The sequence below is a fragment of the Melanostigma gelatinosum genome (assembly GCF_949748355.1).
Source record: "Melanostigma gelatinosum genome assembly, chromosome: 11".
Taxonomy (NCBI): domain Eukaryota; kingdom Metazoa; phylum Chordata; class Actinopteri; order Perciformes; family Zoarcidae; genus Melanostigma; species Melanostigma gelatinosum.
In genome coordinates this window covers 23,774,213-23,792,500 of record NC_136644.1, presented here as the reverse complement: position 1 = coordinate 23,792,500, position 18,288 = coordinate 23,774,213, and the positions used below count along the sequence as shown (strand labels likewise).

Below are 18,288 nucleotides of genomic sequence, written 5' to 3'. Positions count from 1 at the left end.
AAACTTGTTTTCATCTGGATGTGATTGGTCATTACTTTCTCTTTTGTGTTATTCTGTCACTCAGTGTGTCATAAGAAGTGAGAACATGAACTGGAAGAGTTCACTGTTAAAATGTGGATTATTTGTTTATGGTGTTGCTTCTTAAAGACACATTTATAGATTTGTTTACTGGTATAATCAACAATGTAGTGATGAATAATATTGATTTTTGTATGTAAATTCCTGGGCTTTGGATATAATGGTACTGATTGATATACATTGATTTTAATTAGCATTTCGTTGGCTTTTCTGTTCTTTCATTATTTTCTGTTGAATGTTTGACATAAAGCACGTTGGACGGCTGTTCAGCCTGTGTGTGAGTACTATAATTACCAGATTACGTTGGTTTTAAAAGGTTTCCATGACAGGTTATTTCATACCAGTGACCTAGTCCAGCACTGAGTCCTCAACCTCGTTCCTAAAAGACAGAAAAGGTTGATATATGTCAGCAACTACAACAGATGCTGTAAAGTGAATGAAAACATGTTTTGTAATGAATGAAATGACTGCTGTAAAGTATCACTGCAGTAAAATCCTGTGAAGAAGAAGAAGAAGCCGTTGAAGTTTTTATTTTGAAACTGCAGTCTTGTCTATGAAATCACCAAAGTGTTCACAGGTGTGGTGTGGTTCCCTCCTGTGACCAGTAGATGTCAGCACAGCGCACATCACAGGGAGGAGCGTTTGTTAAAGGCATGAACAGACTGCACGCGACTCAACTTCCTGGTCTGATTTAGTGACTAATGTCAATAAGAGAAGGTTACAACATTACAGGACAAACAGTGAGCTGAACTGTGGACTGACAGTAAGATTGCTGCAGAGCTGAAGAGGACTGTAAGGAGACTTCTGTTTCCTGCCGACCCAAAATATATCTTTACATGTGGGACTGACTTCTTCTTGTGAAAAGGGTTCTGGTGGCTGCAGGAAAAGGAAGATAAAACAAGACTTGATAGTTTCCCGTGATAATAAACTCGTCTTCTGCCAAATGTCTGTAACTAAACTCATGTCACACCCTGAAGGAGGAAACAGCCTCACAAACAGAGCTGCTGTAAGAGGCGGAGCTTCAACGTCACGTTCCTGAAGTGAAACTTAGTGTTTGTCAGAGTGAAGGCAGAGCTGCAGTCGAGACAAGTCTCTGTGTTTCTGTCGAAAGAAATATTACACTTTCTTCTTCGGGACTTTCTCAACAACTGACACAAACACTGGTGAGTGCAGCTGATAATATTTACTGTGTTTCAATAGCTTTAACACAAAACTCACAGCTCTCATCAAACAGGAAGTTACACTCTTTTAATTCTATTATGACACTGGTCAGATGGCCTTAAGTGAAGACTGACAAGAAGTTAAGTCAAATGAAACTAAAACTCTAATTATTAATGATGTACTAAAGTCGTTTTTAGTCACGCTTTCTCTCTTGTTCTCAGTGTGTAGATATGTCTGCTGCCAGCTATCTGTCATCTGAAGATCAGTTTCTGTGCTCCATCTGTCTGGATGTGTTCACTGATCCAGTCAGCACACCATGTGGACACAACTTCTGCAAAAACTGCATTAATAAACACTGGAATACTAGTGACAGATGCCAGTGTCCCATGTGTAAAGAGGTTTTCAACACAAGACCAGATTTGAGGATCAACACTTTCATCTCTGAGATGGTTGTTCAGTTCAGACAGTCAGCTCAACAGAAAACCAGCAGCTCAGAGCAACACGAGTCCAAACCAGGAGAAGTTCCCTGTGACGTCTGCACTGGAACCAAACTGAAGGCCCTGAAGTCCTGCCTGGTGTGTCTGGCCTCCTACTGTGAGACTCACCTGGAGCCTCATCTGACAATGTCAGGTCTGAAAAGACATCAGCTGATCGACCCTGTGGAGAACCTGGAAGACAGGATGTGTACGAAGCACGATAAACCTCTGGAGCTGTTCTGTAAGACCGACCAGACATGTGTCTGCATGCTTTGTCCTGTTCTAGATCATAAGATGCACGAGTTTGTTCCTCTGAAAGAAGAATATGAAGGAAAGAAGGTGGAGCTGAAGAAGACAGAGGCTGAAATTCAGCAGATGATCCAGAAGAGGCGACTGAAGATTCAGGAGATCAAACACTCAGTCGACCTCAGTGAGGAAGATGCAGACAGAGAGATAGCAGAAGGTGTTCAGGTCTTCACTGATCTGAAGGAGTCTGTTGAGAGAGGCCTGAATGAGCTCATCAAAACAATAGAAGAGAAGCAGAAAAGAAAAGAAAAACAGGCCGAAGCTTTCATCAAAGAGCTGGAACAGGAAATCTCTGCGCTGAAGAAGAGAAGCACTGAGGTGGTTCAGCTCTCACTCTCTGAAGACCACCTCCATCTCCTCCAGAGTGTTCAGTCCTCAAACATCCACCATCCACCACCCACCAAGGACTGGACAGAGGTCAGCGTCCATCCACCGTCATATGATGGGACCGTGGTGGGAGCTTTGCATCAGATGGAGGAGACGTTCAGTAAAGAGATGAAGAAGCTGCTCGATGAAGCTGAGCTGAAGAGGATCCAGAAGTTTGCAGTGGATGTGACTCTTGATCCTGATACAGCAAATCCTTATATCATCCTGTCTGCTGATGGAAAACAAGTGAAACATGGTGACGTGAAGAAGAATCTACCAAACAACCCAGAGAGATTTTCTAATTACAACTTTGTTTTAGGAAAGCAGAGCTTCTTTTCTGGCAGATTTTACTTTGAGGTTCAAGTTAAAGGAAAGACTGCGTGGAATTTAGGAGTGGCCAGAGAGTCGATCAACAGGAAGGGAAAAATCACAATGAGTCCTCAGAATGGTTACTGGGCTATATGGTTGAGAAATGGAAATGAGTACAGAGCTGCTGCTTACCCTTCAGTCCATCTCTCTCTGGAGTCTCAGCCTCAGAAGGTGGGGGTGTTTGTGGATCATGAGGAGGATCTGGTCTCCTTCTATGACGTAGATGCTGCAGCTCTTATCTACTCCTTCACTGGCTGCTCCTTCAAAGAGAAACTCTTCCCATTCTTCTGTCCTTGTGATAATGATGGTGTTAAAAACTCCGCCCCTCTGATCATCTGTCCTGTCAATCAAACTGTCTGATCTTTTTTGGGATCGACAACTAATAGAACAATGAAGCGTTGCCAGTGAAACATCCACATATTGAATTAATCTTTCCATATATCATGTCCACAAAGTAAATATAAAGCAGACAAAGTTTTCATACAGTCATCACGAGGATGTGATTCAATTAAAGACATAAGAACTAAACAAACAATGACAGGTGGATGAAGATGTATTGTCATTTATGGTAACAAATGTACATATTGAGTGGAAATGTTTCTGTAAACTTGTTTTCATCTGGATGTGATTGGTCATTACTTTCTCTTTTGTGTTATTCTGTCACTCAGTGTGTCATAAGAAGTGAGAACATGAACTGGAAGAGTTCACTGTTAAAATGTGGATTATTTGTTTATGGTGTTGCTTCTTAAAGACACATTTATAGATTTGTTTCCTGGTATAATCAACAATGTAGTGATGAATAATATTGATTTTTGTATGTAAATTCCTGGGCTTTGGATATAATGGTACTGATATACATTGATTTTAATTAGCATTTAGTTGGCTTTTCTGTTCTTTCATTATTTTCTGTTGAATGTTTTTCATGAAGCACGTTGGACGGCTGTTCAGCCTGTGTGTGAGTACTATAATTACCAGATTACGTTGGTTTTAAAAGGTTTCCATGACAGGTTATTGTATACCAGTGACCTAGTCCAGCACTGAGTCCTCAACCTCGTTCCTAAAAGACAGAAAAGGTTGATATATGTCAGCGACTACAACAGATGCTGTAACGTGAATGAAAACATGTTTTGTAATGAATGAAATGACTCTGCTGTAAAGTATCACTGCAGTAAAATCCTGTGCAGAAGAAGAAGCCGTTGAAGTTTTTATTTTGAAACTGCAGTCTCGTCTATGAAATCACCAAAGTGTTCACAGGTGTGGTGTGGTTCCCTCCTGTGACCAGTAGATGTCAGCACAGCGCACATCACAGGGAGGAGCGTTTGTTAAAGGCATGAACAGACTGCACGCGACTCAACTTCCTGGTCTGATTTAGTGACTAATGTCAATAAGAGAAGGTTACAACATTACAGGACAAACAGTGAGCTGAACTGTGGACTGACAGTAAGATTGCTGCAGAGCTGAAGAGGACTGTAAGGAGACTTCTGTTTAATGCCGACCCAAAATATATCTTTACATGTGGGACTGACTTCTTCTTGTGAAAGGGTTCTGGTGGCTGCAGGAAAAGGAAGATAAAACAAGACTTAATAGTTTCCCGTGATAATAAACTCCTCTTCTGCCAAATGTCTGTAACTAAACTCATGTCACACCCTGAAGGAGGAAACAGCCTCACAAACAGAGCTGCTGTAAGAGGCGGAGCTTCAACGTCACGTTCCTGAAGTGAAACTTAGTGTTTGTCAGAGTGAAGGCAGAGCTGCAGTCGAGACAAGTCTCTGTGTTTCTGTCGAAAGAAATATTACACTTTGTTCGTCGGGACTTTCTCAACAACTGACACAAACACTGGTGAGTGCAGCTGATAATATTTACTGTGTTTCAATCGCTTTAACACAAAACTCACAGCTCTCATCAAACAGGAAGTTACACTCTTTTAATTCTATTATGTGTTGAGGAAAAACTCCTCACGAGGAGCGTGTAGCAGGCCAGCACACGCGGTCTGATAGCTATTCAGACACACGGCGCTAAAAACGTTACCGAAACTGGTTTACCGTCAGAAAGGATTTTAATCCTGCTGTTGCAATTACAGTTATGCAATAGTGTACATTAATCTCATGAAATATTACACAATTAACCCACTTTGGAAAAAACTCTTCCCAGTCCCAGGAGAACACGTCTTCCCCAGGACCGCTACCTAACAGAAGAGAAAAACGCTTTGCTATATCCCTCCCTCATATTCGTTCGCGACTCCTCCCCTTTCGTCTATCTCAATTTTTATTGGCTACCTACGCTCACACCTCAGTAAACGCCTGTCTTCACATCTCACTCTACCTGCAACAAACACATTCAAATCCTGTCAGTTATGACTTACTCCCTTCTATAATCCTACAGCACTTTATGTTTATCTTAATTATGCATCCCCAAAACCCTTATGATTATGACTAATTATGAATCTTAATTATGAATTATTAAACACTATTATATCTACTAACCACCCCGGTTTTTGCTCAAATTTCTTACAATTCCCCCCTAACCCACAGTTCACTGTGAGTTAGTTACTCAAATGTAGTTAGTTACTCAAATGTAGTTAGTTACTCAAATGTCGTTGGAGACCTCCCCCCTACTCAATCCAGGGAGAGGCTCCCTATCTATCTAAACAGAGGCAAACAATTCATGCATACAGATATCATTTCAAGTATTTCTGTTCAGTCCGTTTCAAAATTGAGTCCGTAAAAAAGGAAGACAAAAAAGGGAAAAATTTAATCCGTAAAAAGGGAAAGATAGAATCCGTAAAAAAGGAAAAGATCGAATGCGTTGAAAATCACTGCCTTCCATGTCTTGGGGCTGGCAGGATCAGGATACAGCCTGTAGGCTAGAGAACACATACTGAGAAGCCTTGACTGTTCTTTTACACTTGACAAAATTACATTTCTTAATCTTTACACCCTAAAATCCCATTATAACCCATTAAACAAAAATAAAATCTCAAATTACTCATCCAGAACAATCAGTCTATTTCCCAAATTTCCCATATCTCACCGGATGTGTTAGAAGTCCATCTGGGCCTTTATCAGGTCCTTCAGGATCTCCGAGAGGATGGTCAGGAACCGCTTGTGAAGTTCCGCTATGGCACCGCTGGTGGCCTCATCTAGACTGTGGCCATCAGAAGCTCCAATTCTCCCTCATCCTCGACACATAACTGGTTGCCCTGGACTGGAGTCTGGCTCATCGTTGAAGCAATAAACCCCTGTAGAAGTCCACGGATGCAAGGGAACCCACATCCACAGACGACTAGGAGGCCTACGACGACAACACACAGAGTAATTACAATTGACAAAAATGTATGTTTCCACTTGCCAAACATACTCTCCAACCAGTCGGTGAATGGATTAGTGGCACCAGAGTTCTCCGCTAGCTCTTGGCTGAGTGCTGTCAGTCCCTCCAGAGCCCTGGTCACCGATCCATCAGGAGCTGTGTTATTTGGAATGAAAGTACAGCAAGCAGTCCCAAACATCTGACAAACGCCACCTTTCTCTGCTAATATCATATCTAATGCCATTCTGTTCTGCAAGGTCATTAAACTAGTCTTCGCCAGCTGTGCATGCAGTCCTGATATGGCATCTCTGGTGAAGTTTACAAAACGCTGTTGGTTATAGTAAATGTAGTTGATCCAATCGACATTTTTATTAATCGTTACCCACCAGAAAAATGCAGATTCAAAACCGGCAGCTATTTGATTTCTGGCTTTGAATTCATTCGGCACCCCCCTTGGCACTCCTATGCCATCTATGTATACTTGGTCATCGAAGGCTCCCTTCGGGCTACCAGCATCTCTTTTGGATCTTCTGTTAGCATGTGGGCGTGGAGAGATGAGTTCTCTATAAGTTGCATCAGTGACAGGCAAGATATAGAATGGTAATATAAGTTGCACCAACGCACATCTACCTGTCCAATCTTTAGGCAGGATTGGATATATGGTTCTTCCTCCACACCACCACCATAAATCAGCTCTAGGTGTTGTCTGTCGTAACACACTGTTATATAAATAGTCGCTAGCATTGTGACTGTTGCTACAATTTGCTTCAATAATACTGCCTACATTGGGCCCCATAGCTGTATCTGAGACTATACAATCAAATGGACCCTCTGAAACCTTGAACAGAGGTGGGGTATTATATTCTACAGGTGGGTAATCCCAGTGCAGCCCCTGACAAGTGTGATGGAGGGGCAAAGTGTCATCAGTAAACAGAGTTAAAATACAACTAAATTCAGGGCTTAGGGGTCTAAACCTTGAAGGAACTGGTGTTGCTAGGAGTCTAGGTCCTGAACACACAATACAATCTGTACTTCTCTGACTTGAAGCCGTATATTGTACCCACCGGAGCCATAAATTCCCATCTGCCATTCCAGTTTCCACCCCCGGTACCTCATTCTCTGCATCAGTCGTATGTCGAACCTGGTCATCCATGATCTTTTTGGCAGGCTTAACAATAATCCTAATAAGCCCTTGTGGAGCAGGACTATCAGTAGTTGCCTTTCCCTGTACTACGTAAAGTCCTCCGTCAGTCAATTTTGGGTCTGTTAAGGTAAGTCTTAAAGGATTACATCTACCCACCCCCTTTCTACACATGTGATAAGAAGCTGGGGCATTTAACATCTTTAGTCGGTCTTTAAGACCTGGGTTGGGGTCTTTTCCTAAACCCTCGCCACCTGTGTTCATCATTGCCCATCCCCAATCTTCACAATCACAGTTATAATACGATAACAGCTTACCATACTTATTTGTGGCGGGCCCACACTGGTCAGTTATGATGCACAAGGTTTTGGTCATCCACCCGTAGGTGTGTTCATACCTGGGACAGGAAACTACTTCACAGAAGTCGAACTGGACCGTTGATGTTGTACCTTCTTTGAACGTAAGAGTGAGAGTTACATTTTCATAGGTGAGTGTCGTCAGAGAAGCCTCTCTACGTGGTCTGAGATCGGTTTGATTAGTTACTGAGGCTAAATTTCGAATCCTGATGTAGTCATGCATGTGTTCTGGTTCCTGTCTGTGGTTAATTCCCCATACTAAGAGGGAAACTACTGAAATCAGGACGAAAGTAATTACAGACTTCCATAACCTACTGAAGCTAGAGTCTCCCAATGGAAGGCCTCGCTTAAACTGTGGGGGAAACGTCATTGTCAGTACTGTCTAAACCCTCTTTTGAGGTGTCTTCAAATTTTGCCTGTCTGATGTTCAATCCTGTCTCTGCGAGTGTCTCACTCGTTACCTTCGCTGCTGCACAGTGAGTGAGGTGGTGCCAAGTAGCTCCAGTTTTACCTTTCACCTTTACTGCATGTGAGGTTGCCAATACTACCTCCCATGGACCGGTCCACCTTGGTTCACTCCACTTGCGCTTGTGGACTTTTATCCACACCAGACTGCCTGGTGACACGACAGGAGGCGGCTTCCTTTCGTCAGCTGCTGCTTCTGCGTTTGTCACCTGAGAAAACAAAACTCGGCTCATGTTAGTTAGAGCTCCCGTATATTTCTCAATTTCTAGAGTTAGCAAGTCTAGGCTAGGACCTATCACTGAGTTAGAGGACTTGGATTGTGCTGTATTTAAATTCAAAGTTGTGGTTTATCATGACGTTATTAATCTCAAAAATTGTGAGTAGCACCTTTACTGAAAACTATTCTAAATGTGGATCTACAAAAAATGTTTGACACCTTACCATATCCCCCCTTCACCTCGATATCTCTGCTGTAAGGGATCACATGGCAACCATCTATGTATCTTGGCTATACACTGAACCTCCCCATGGTCCTGGTGACAGCATGGGCATCTGTTGATGTCTCACGGGAGGAGGTCCAGATGGACCTGGTCGTAGGTACTGCTGATGTTGTGGTGGGAACGGAGCATGTTGTGGTGCTGCACTGATCGGTCCTCCTGCTCTTTTATGAGGGCAATCTCTCACCCAATGACCTTCTCTCCCACATACGTAGCACACTCCTTTACTTACAAGACCCCCATGCCCCCCTTCATCGTTACCTCTCCCTCTGTTGGATGCACCACTTCTGCATCGTGGTGGGGGCTGATTGTACACCACCGTGGAGGCTGGTACTGCTGGATTTTGTTGCTGCTGGGCTTCTGCTGCTATCTGTTTCTTGGCCTGAACTTTTCTATTTAATTCTCTGTCGACCTCTGCTACTTGCAGTTTCAGCAGTCGCCGCTGCATTCTCCAGGGACGAAATCTCTTTATATCCTCGTCTTCTTTACTTTCTGCTCGTCTTTCCTCTATCTGCTGTTGCAAATCTTTTCTGATGCGTTCTACTTCTCTTACTTCACATTTTAGTCTTCCCACCAGTTCTCCTACTTCCCTTACTCCACATCTTAGTTTTCTTACCAGTTCTCCTACTTCCTTCCTCTGCTTCTTTAATGTAAACATTATGCAGCCTAGGAGTATTCAACTGTGTGTATTACATGTGCACGCTTGTCATCACATGAATCAAAGTCAACTCACCCTCTGTGCTGTATGGTGTGCGGCCGTTGACTCCAAAACTGGGATCCACTGCTTCACTTCCCAGATCTGGATCCACTCAACCACGCACCTTGACTAAAACAACCACAAAACTGCCAAAAGTTCAGCAGTAAATGTTAGCATACGTCTGTAGTGTAAGAGAGGTCAACGATCTCTCAAATATGTTTGCGCCGTCCGTGTCAAAATTGATTCTTAGGAACGATGTAAAATAGTAAATGTGCCAAAATTAGTCAATACTGGATATGTGAAGGAATCTCGAATCCAAAATTGAAGTTAGAATTCCGAAATCAAACTCAACATCTAAATCAGAATCAAAATCACAATCCAGTTCCAAATCAGAATTCGAAAGGTTTAAAATTGGAAGTAAAATGAAATTAAAAAACAATGAATAATTAATCAATTAAATATTAAATTCAACTTTAAAAAATCAATAACTGTGTTCAAAGATATTCAATCAGAAATACCAATGCAAGTCAAACTGTTGAACTGCACTTACACTCTGGTCTGCAAAATAATGAATCACAATTAAGTTCAAGAATTGAAGAAGCACAACTGAAACCATTAATCTTTGTTAAAATGCTGAATTAAAACCAAAGTCAACGACTAAAGTTATAATGCTTAATTAAAACTAAGGTCAGGATATAAGCTCACAGCTCTTAGACAATGAATCTCTGAAAAATTCACAGATTCTAAACACTTATTTACGATTATCTAGCAGTTACTCCTCCTAGCAGTTACTCCTCCTGGCCGCTAGTTGGTTTTCTGGCGTTTTATCCTTCTTCTTCGCTGTTTTTCGCAGACCGGAAGTTATCCTGAAACTGGCTGTTTTGGTAACGGATATGCTAACCGCTATGCTAACGACAAAAACGGAGCTTCTAATAAAGCATACGCACACACAAGTTTCACCAAAATCCCACACTTTAATTCCACTGGTACGCCCTCTGTCTCCTCTCACACTCTACTGGTTATTTTATTTTATAAGCACGTTTATTTTACATACAGAGTACCGCAACACCGGAGCTACACATAGCTAGCGTTAGCTCCTCACAGCGCGGCTACAGATTATGCAATGTTATTCATCATTTTAAACGTATTTCCACGCTGCTAAAACACAGACTGGTCACACGTATTATTGGACTTATTGTCCGGTTTTATTAAACCTTAAATCCTCCGGTTAACAGGCTATTAGCTCCTCCAGACCTGAGTTCATTGTTATGTTTGATCACGAGTTATAAACTTCCAGCGTCACACCACTCTCCTCAGTCAGTCTAGTTTCCCCAAAAGCCCATTATTCTACATCTTCTGAATCATCCACACGATCCTCTATTTTTGCACGGCCAAAGCAAGCAAGAGTGACTTCCAGGAGCCGCAGCCTCAGAAGCTAACTCCCGCTAGCCTAGCTTCTCTAAACAGCGTATGCTCAAGGCCCAAAACTCGTGGTCTAAACCCGCAAAGGATTGCACCCCTAAGCCGGAATGCCACGATATTTCAGTTCGCCAAGCTACATACCTGCTTTTGAACTAGTTGTCAACACAAGCCCAACCATGCACCCGCCGAGCCAGAGTGTCTCAGTATGTGCAAAATTAGTCCGCTTTAGCCAACAGCTGTTTGATACCAATGTGATGATTTAATTACAGCGCTGTCTGCCTTTAATTTCTTTATTCTTAGGATCCTCTGTATACACTGGACTTGTCCCTTTAATGCATTCTACAAATATACTCTCACTGCAAACTGCAACTCGCTCAGCTCAAAACGGCCTGCTCACACACTCCTTTTATTTTCACACCTCGTCCTCACAGAACAAAGGCACGCTTAGCAGGGCAAACGCCGGTCGGCCACATCTCCACTAAATGTCCTAAAACTACCTAGACAGACTTCGTTAGGTGCTGTTCTTACCTTTTATTGGCGCCTTGGAGATGTAGGTGACCGATGCCGTCCCGCATGCGTGTCTCGTCCCGCAAGAAGTCCTGCCGCTGTCGTCCAAATTTGTTGAGGAAAAACTCCTCACGAGGAGCGTGTAGCAGGCCAGCACACGTGGTCTGATAGCTATTCAGACACACGGCGCTAAAAACGTTACCGAAACTGGTTTACCGTCAGAAAGGATTTTAATCCTGCTGTTGCAATTACAGTTATGCAATGGTGTACATTAATCTCATGAAATATTACACAATTAACCCACTTTGGAAAAAACTCTTCCCAGTCCCAGGAGAACACGTCTTCCCCAGGACCGCTACCTAACAGAAGAGAAAAACGCTTTGCTATATCCCTCCCTCATATTCGTTCGCGACTCCTCCCCTTTCGTCTATCTCAATTTTTATTGGCTACCTACGCTCACACCTCAGTAAACGCCTGTCTTCACATCTCGCTCTACCTGCAACAAACACATTCAAATCCTGTCAGTTATGACTTACTCCCTTCTATAATCCTACAGCACTTTATGTTTATCTTAATTATGCATCCCCAAAACCCTTATGATTATGACTAATTATGAATCTTAATTATGAATTATTAAACACTATTATATCTACTAACCACCCCGGTTTTTGCTCAAATTTCTTACATATGACACTGGTCAGATGGCCTCAAGTGAAGACTGACAAGAAGTTAAGTCAAATGAAACTAAAACTCTAATTATTAATGATGTACTAAAGTCGTTTTTAGTCACGCTTTCTCTTTTGTTCTCAGTGTGTAGATATGTCTGCTGCCAGCAATCTGTCATCTGAAGATCAGTTCCTGTGCTCCATCTGTCTGGATGTGTTCACTGATCCAGTCAGCACATCATGTGGACACAACTTCTGCAAAAACTGCATCAATGAACACTGGAATACTAGTGACAGATACCAGTGTCCCTTGTGTAAAGAGGTTTTCAACACAAGACCAGATTTGAGGATCAACACTTTCATCTCTGAGATGGTTGTTCAGTTCAGACAGTCACCTCAACAGAAAACCAGCAGCTCAGAGCAACAAGAGTCCAAACCAGGAGAAGTTCCCTGTGACGTCTGCACTGGAACCAAACTGAAGGCCCTGAAGTCCTGCCTGGTGTGTCTGGCCTCCTACTGTGAGACTCACCTGGAGCCTCATCTGACAGCTTCACGCCTGAAAAGACATCAGCTGATCGACCCTGTGGAGAACCTGGAAGACAGGATGTGTACGAAGCACGATAAACCTCTGGAGCTGTTCTGTAAGACCGACCAGACATGTGTCTGCACGCTCTGCACTGTTTTAGATCATAAGATGCACGATGTTGTTCCTCTGAAAGAAGAATATGAAGGAAAGAAGGTGGAGCTGAAGAAGACAGAGGCTGAAATTCAGCAGATGATCCAGAAGAGACGACTGAAGATTCAGGAGATCAAACACTCAGTCAACCTCAGTGAGGAAGATGCAGACAGAGAGAAAGCAGAAGGTGTTCAGGTCTTCACTGATCTGAAAGAGTATGTTAAGAGAAGACTGAATGAGCTCATCAAAACAATAGAAGAGAAGCAGAAAAGAAAAGAAAAACAGGCCGAAGCTTTCATCAAAGAGCTGGAACAGGAAATCTCTGAGCTGAAGAAGAGAAGCTCTGAGGTGGTTCAGCTCTCACTCTCTGAAGACCACCTCCATCTTCTCCAGAGTGTCCCATCCCTGAAAGCTGCTCCATCCTTGAAGGACTGGACAAAGGTCAGTGTTCGTCCATCATCATATGAGCCAACTGTGGTGAGAGCTGTTGCTCTGCTGGAGGAGACGTTCAGTAAAAAGATAAAGAAGCTGATTGAAGCTGAGCTGAAGAGGATCCAGAAGTTTGCAGTGGATGTGACTCTTGATCCTGATACAGCTCATCCTGAACTCCTCCTGTCTGCTGATGGGAAACAAGTGAAACATGGTGACGTGAAGAAGAATCTCCCAAACAACCTAGAGAGATTTTCTCACTGTGTTTTTGTCCTCGGAAAGAAGAGTTTCTTTTCTGGCAGATTTTACTTTGAGGTTCAAGTTAAAGGAAAGACTGCGTGGAATTTAGGAGTGGCCAGAGAGTCGATCAACAGGAAGGGACACATCACACTGAGTCCTGAGGATGGTTACTGGACCATAGGGTTGAGAAATGGAAATAAGTACAAAGCTCTTGCTGACCCATTAGTCCATCTCTCTCTGAAGTCTCGGCCTCAGAAGGTGGGGGTGTTTGTGGATTATGAGGAGGGTCTGGTCTCCTTCTATGACGTAGATGCTGCAGCTCTTATCTACTCCTTCACTGGCTGCTCCTTCAAAGAGAAACTCTTCCCATACTTCAGTCCCTGTAGTAATGATGGTGGTAAAAACACCACCCCTCTGATCATCTGTCCTGTCAATCAAACTGTCTGATCTTTTTTTATGATCGGCAACTAATCGAACAATGAAGCGTTGCCAGTGAAACATCCACATATTGAATTAATCTTTCCATATATCATGTCCACAAAGTAAATATATAGCAGACAAAGTTTTCATACAGTCATCACGAGGATGTGATTCAATTAAAGACATAAGAACTAAACAAACAATGACAGGTGGATGAAGATGTATTATCATTTATGGTAACAAATGTACATATTGAGTGGTAATGTTTGGTGTAAACTTGTTTTCATCTGGATGTGATTGGTCATTACTTTCTCTTTTGTGTTATTCTGTCACTCAGTGTGTCATAAGAAGTGAGAACATGAACTGGAAGAGTTCACTGTTAAAATGTGGATTATTTGTTTATGGTGTTGCTTCTTAAAGACACATTTATAGATTTGTTTCCTGGTATAATCAACAATGTAGTGATGAATAATATTGATTTTTGTATGTAAATTCCTGGGCTTTGGATATAATGGTACTGATATACATTGATTTTAATTAGCATTTAGTTGGCTTTTCTGTTCTTTCATTATTTTCTGTTGAATGTTTTTCATGAAGCACGTTGGACGGCTGTTCAGCCTGTGTGTGAGTACTATAATTACCAGATTACGTTGGTTTTAAAAGGTTTCCATGACAGGTTATTGTATACCAGTGACCTAGTCCAGCACTGAGTCCTCAACCTCGTTCCTAAAAGACAGAAAAGGTTGATATATGTCAGCGACTACAACAGATGCTGTAACGTGAATGAAAACATGTTTTGTAATGAATGAAATGACTCTGCTGTAAAGTATCACTGCAGTAAAATCCTGTGCAGAAGAAGAAGCCGTTGAAGTTTTTATTTTGAAACTGCAGTCTCGTCTATGAAATCACCAAAGTGTTCACAGGTGTGGTGTGGTTCCCTCCTGTGACCAGTAGATGTCAGCACAGCGCACATCACAGGGAGGAGCGTTTGTTAAAGGCATGAACAGACTGCACGCGACTCAACTTCCTGGTCTGATTTAGTGACTAATGTCAATAAGAGAAGGTTACAACATTACAGGACAAACAGTGAGCTGAACTGTGGACTGACAGTAAGATTGCTGCAGAGCTGAAGAGGACTGTAAGGAGACTTCTGTTTAATGCCGACCCAAAATATATCTTTACATGTGGGACTGACTTCTTCTTGTGAAAGGGTTCTGGTGGCTGCAGGAAAAGGAAGATAAAACAAGACTTAATAGTTTCCCGTGATAATAAACTCCTCTTCTGCCAAATGTCTGTAACTAAACTCATGTCACACCCTGAAGGAGGAAACAGCCTCACAAACAGAGCTGCTGTAAGAGGCGGAGCTTCAACGTCACGTTCCTGAAGTGAAACTTAGTGTTTGTCAGAGTGAAGGCAGAGCTGCAGTCGAGACAAGTCTCTGTGTTTCTGTCGAAAGAAATATTACACTTTGTTCGTCGGGACTTTCTCAACAACTGACACAAACACTGGTGAGTGCAGCTGATAATATTTACTGTGTTTCAATCGCTTTAACACAAAACTCACAGCTCTCATCAAACAGGAAGTTACACTCTTTTAATTCTATTATGTGTTGAGGAAAAACTCCTCACGAGGAGCGTGTAGCAGGCCAGCACACGCGGTCTGATAGCTATTCAGACACACGGCGCTAAAAACGTTACCGAAACTGGTTTACCGTCAGAAAGGATTTTAATCCTGCTGTTGCAATTACAGTTATGCAATAGTGTACATTAATCTCATGAAATATTACACAATTAACCCACTTTGGAAAAAACTCTTCCCAGTCCCAGGAGAACACGTCTTCCCCAGGACCGCTACCTAACAGAAGAGAAAAACGCTTTGCTATATCCCTCCCTCATATTCGTTCGCGACTCCTCCCCTTTCGTCTATCTCAATTTTTATTGGCTACCTACGCTCACACCTCAGTAAACGCCTGTCTTCACATCTCACTCTACCTGCAACAAACACATTCAAATCCTGTCAGTTATGACTTACTCCCTTCTATAATCCTACAGCACTTTATGTTTATCTTAATTATGCATCCCCAAAACCCTTATGATTATGACTAATTATGAATCTTAATTATGAATTATTAAACACTATTATATCTACTAACCACCCCGGTTTTTGCTCAAATTTCTTACAATTCCCCCCTAACCCACAGTTCACTGTGAGTTAGTTACTCAAATGTAGTTAGTTACTCAAATGTAGTTAGTTACTCAAATGTCGTTGGAGACCTCCCCCCTACTCAATCCAGGGAGAGGCTCCCTATCTATCTAAACAGAGGCAAACAATTCATGCATACAGATATCATTTCAAGTATTTCTGTTCAGTCCGTTTCAAAATTGAGTCCGTAAAAAAGGAAGACAAAAAAGGGAAAAATTTAATCCGTAAAAAGGGAAAGATAGAATCCGTAAAAAAGGAAAAGATCGAATGCGTTGAAAATCACTGCCTTCCATGTCTTGGGGCTGGCAGGATCAGGATACAGCCTGTAGGCTAGAGAACACATACTGAGAAGCCTTGACTGTTCTTTTACACTTGACAAAATTACATTTCTTAATCTTTACACCCTAAAATCCCATTATAACCCATTAAACAAAAATAAAATCTCAAATTACTCATCCAGAACAATCAGTCTATTTCCCAAATTTCCCATATCTCACCGGATGTGTTAGAAGTCCATCTGGGCCTTTATCAGGTCCTTCAGGATCTCCGAGAGGATGGTCAGGAACCGCTTGTGAAGTTCCGCTATGGCACCGCTGGTGGCCTCATCTAGACTGTGGCCATCAGAAGCTCCAATTCTCCCTCATCCTCGACACATAACTGGTTGCCCTGGACTGGAGTCTGGCTCATCGTTGAAGCAATAAACCCCTGTAGAAGTCCACGGATGCAAGGGAACCCACATCCACAGACGACTAGGAGGCCTACGACGACAACACACAGAGTAATTACAATTGACAAAAATGTATGTTTCCACTTGCCAAACATACTCTCCAACCAGTCGGTGAATGGATTAGTGGCACCAGAGTTCTCCGCTAGCTCTTGGCTGAGTGCTGTCAGTCCCTCCAGAGCCCTGGTCACCGATCCATCAGGAGCTGTGTTATTTGGAATGAAAGTACAGCAAGCAGTCCCAAACATCTGACAAACGCCACCTTTCTCTGCTAATATCATATCTAATGCCATTCTGTTCTGCAAGGTCATTAAACTAGTCTTCGCCAGCTGTGCATGCAGTCCTGATATGGCATCTCTGGTGAAGTTTACAAAACGCTGTTGGTTATAGTAAATGTAGTTGATCCAATCGACATTTTTATTAATCGTTACCCACCAGAAAAATGCAGATTCAAAACCGGCAGCTATTTGATTTCTGGCTTTGAATTCATTCGGCACCCCCCTTGGCACTCCTATGCCATCTATGTATACTTGGTCATCGAAGGCTCCCTTCGGGCTACCAGCATCTCTTTTGGATCTTCTGTTAGCATGTGGGCGTGGAGAGATGAGTTCTCTATAAGTTGCATCAGTGACAGGCAAGATATAGAATGGTAATATAAGTTGCACCAACGCACATCTACCTGTCCAATCTTTAGGCAGGATTGGATATATGGTTCTTCCTCCACACCACCACCATAAATCAGCTCTAGGTGTTGTCTGTCGTAACACACTGTTATATAAATAGTCGCTAGCATTGTGACTGTTGCTACAATTTGCTTCAATAATACTGCCTACATTGGGCCCCATAGCTGTATCTGAGACTATACAATCAAATGGACCCTCTGAAACCTTGAACAGAGGTGGGGTATTATATTCTACAGGTGGGTAATCCCAGTGCAGCCCCTGACAAGTGTGATGGAGGGGCAAAGTGTCATCAGTAAACAGAGTTAAAATACAACTAAATTCAGGGCTTAGGGGTCTAAACCTTGAAGGAACTGGTGTTGCTAGGAGTCTAGGTCCTGAACACACAATACAATCTGTACTTCTCTGACTTGAAGCCGTATATTGTACCCACCGGAGCCATAAATTCCCATCTGCCATTCCAGTTTCCACCCCCGGTACCTCATTCTCTGCATCAGTCGTATGTCGAACCTGGTCATCCATGATCTTTTTGGCAGGCTTAACAATAATCCTAATAAGCCCTTGTGGAGCAGGACTATCAGTAGTTGCCTTTCCCTGTACTACGTAAAGTCCTCCGTCAGTCAATTTTGGGTCTGTTAAGGTAAGTCTTAAAGGATTACATCTACCCACCCCCTTTCTACACATGTGATAAGAAGCTGGGGCATTTAACATCTTTAGTCGGTCTTTAAGACCTGGGTTGGGGTCTTTTCCTAAACCCTCGCCACCTGTGTTCATCATTGCCCATCCCCAATCTTCACAATCACAGTTATAATACGATAACAGCTTACCATACTTATTTGTGGCGGGCCCACACTGGTCAGTTATGATGCACAAGGTTTTGGTCATCCACCCGTAGGTGTGTTCATACCTGGGACAGGAAACTACTTCACAGAAGTCGAACTGGACCGTTGATGTTGTACCTTCTTTGAACGTAAGAGTGAGAGTTACATTTTCATAGGTGAGTGTCGTCAGAGAAGCCTCTCTACGTGGTCTGAGATCGGTTTGATTAGTTACTGAGGCTAAATTTCGAATCCTGATGTAGTCATGCATGTGTTCTGGTTCCTGT

At 42.5% G+C, this 18,288-nt stretch overlaps 2 protein-coding genes across 2 annotated transcripts; both read left to right on the top strand.

The window, feature by feature from the left end:
* Positions 1-1,469: 1,469 nt before the first annotated feature.
* On the top strand, positions 1,470-3,840 carry LOC306784833 (E3 ubiquitin-protein ligase TRIM21-like; the record flags this gene model as incomplete). Its single annotated transcript, XM_079278976.1, has 1 exon — positions 1,470-3,840. The coding sequence occupies one exon, from the start codon at positions 1,470-1,472 to the stop codon at positions 3,114-3,116; it is 1,647 nt and encodes a 548-aa protein (XP_079135102.1). The 3' UTR covers positions 3,117-3,840.
* An 8,126-nt stretch (positions 3,841-11,966) lies between these two features.
* LOC306784838 (E3 ubiquitin-protein ligase TRIM21-like) lies at positions 11,967-14,330 on the top strand (the record flags this gene model as incomplete). Its single annotated transcript, XM_079278981.1, has 1 exon — positions 11,967-14,330. One exon carries the CDS (start codon positions 11,967-11,969, stop codon positions 13,602-13,604), a length of 1,638 nt encoding a protein of 545 aa, XP_079135107.1. The 3' UTR covers positions 13,605-14,330.
* Between the last annotated feature and the right edge of the window lie 3,958 nt (positions 14,331-18,288).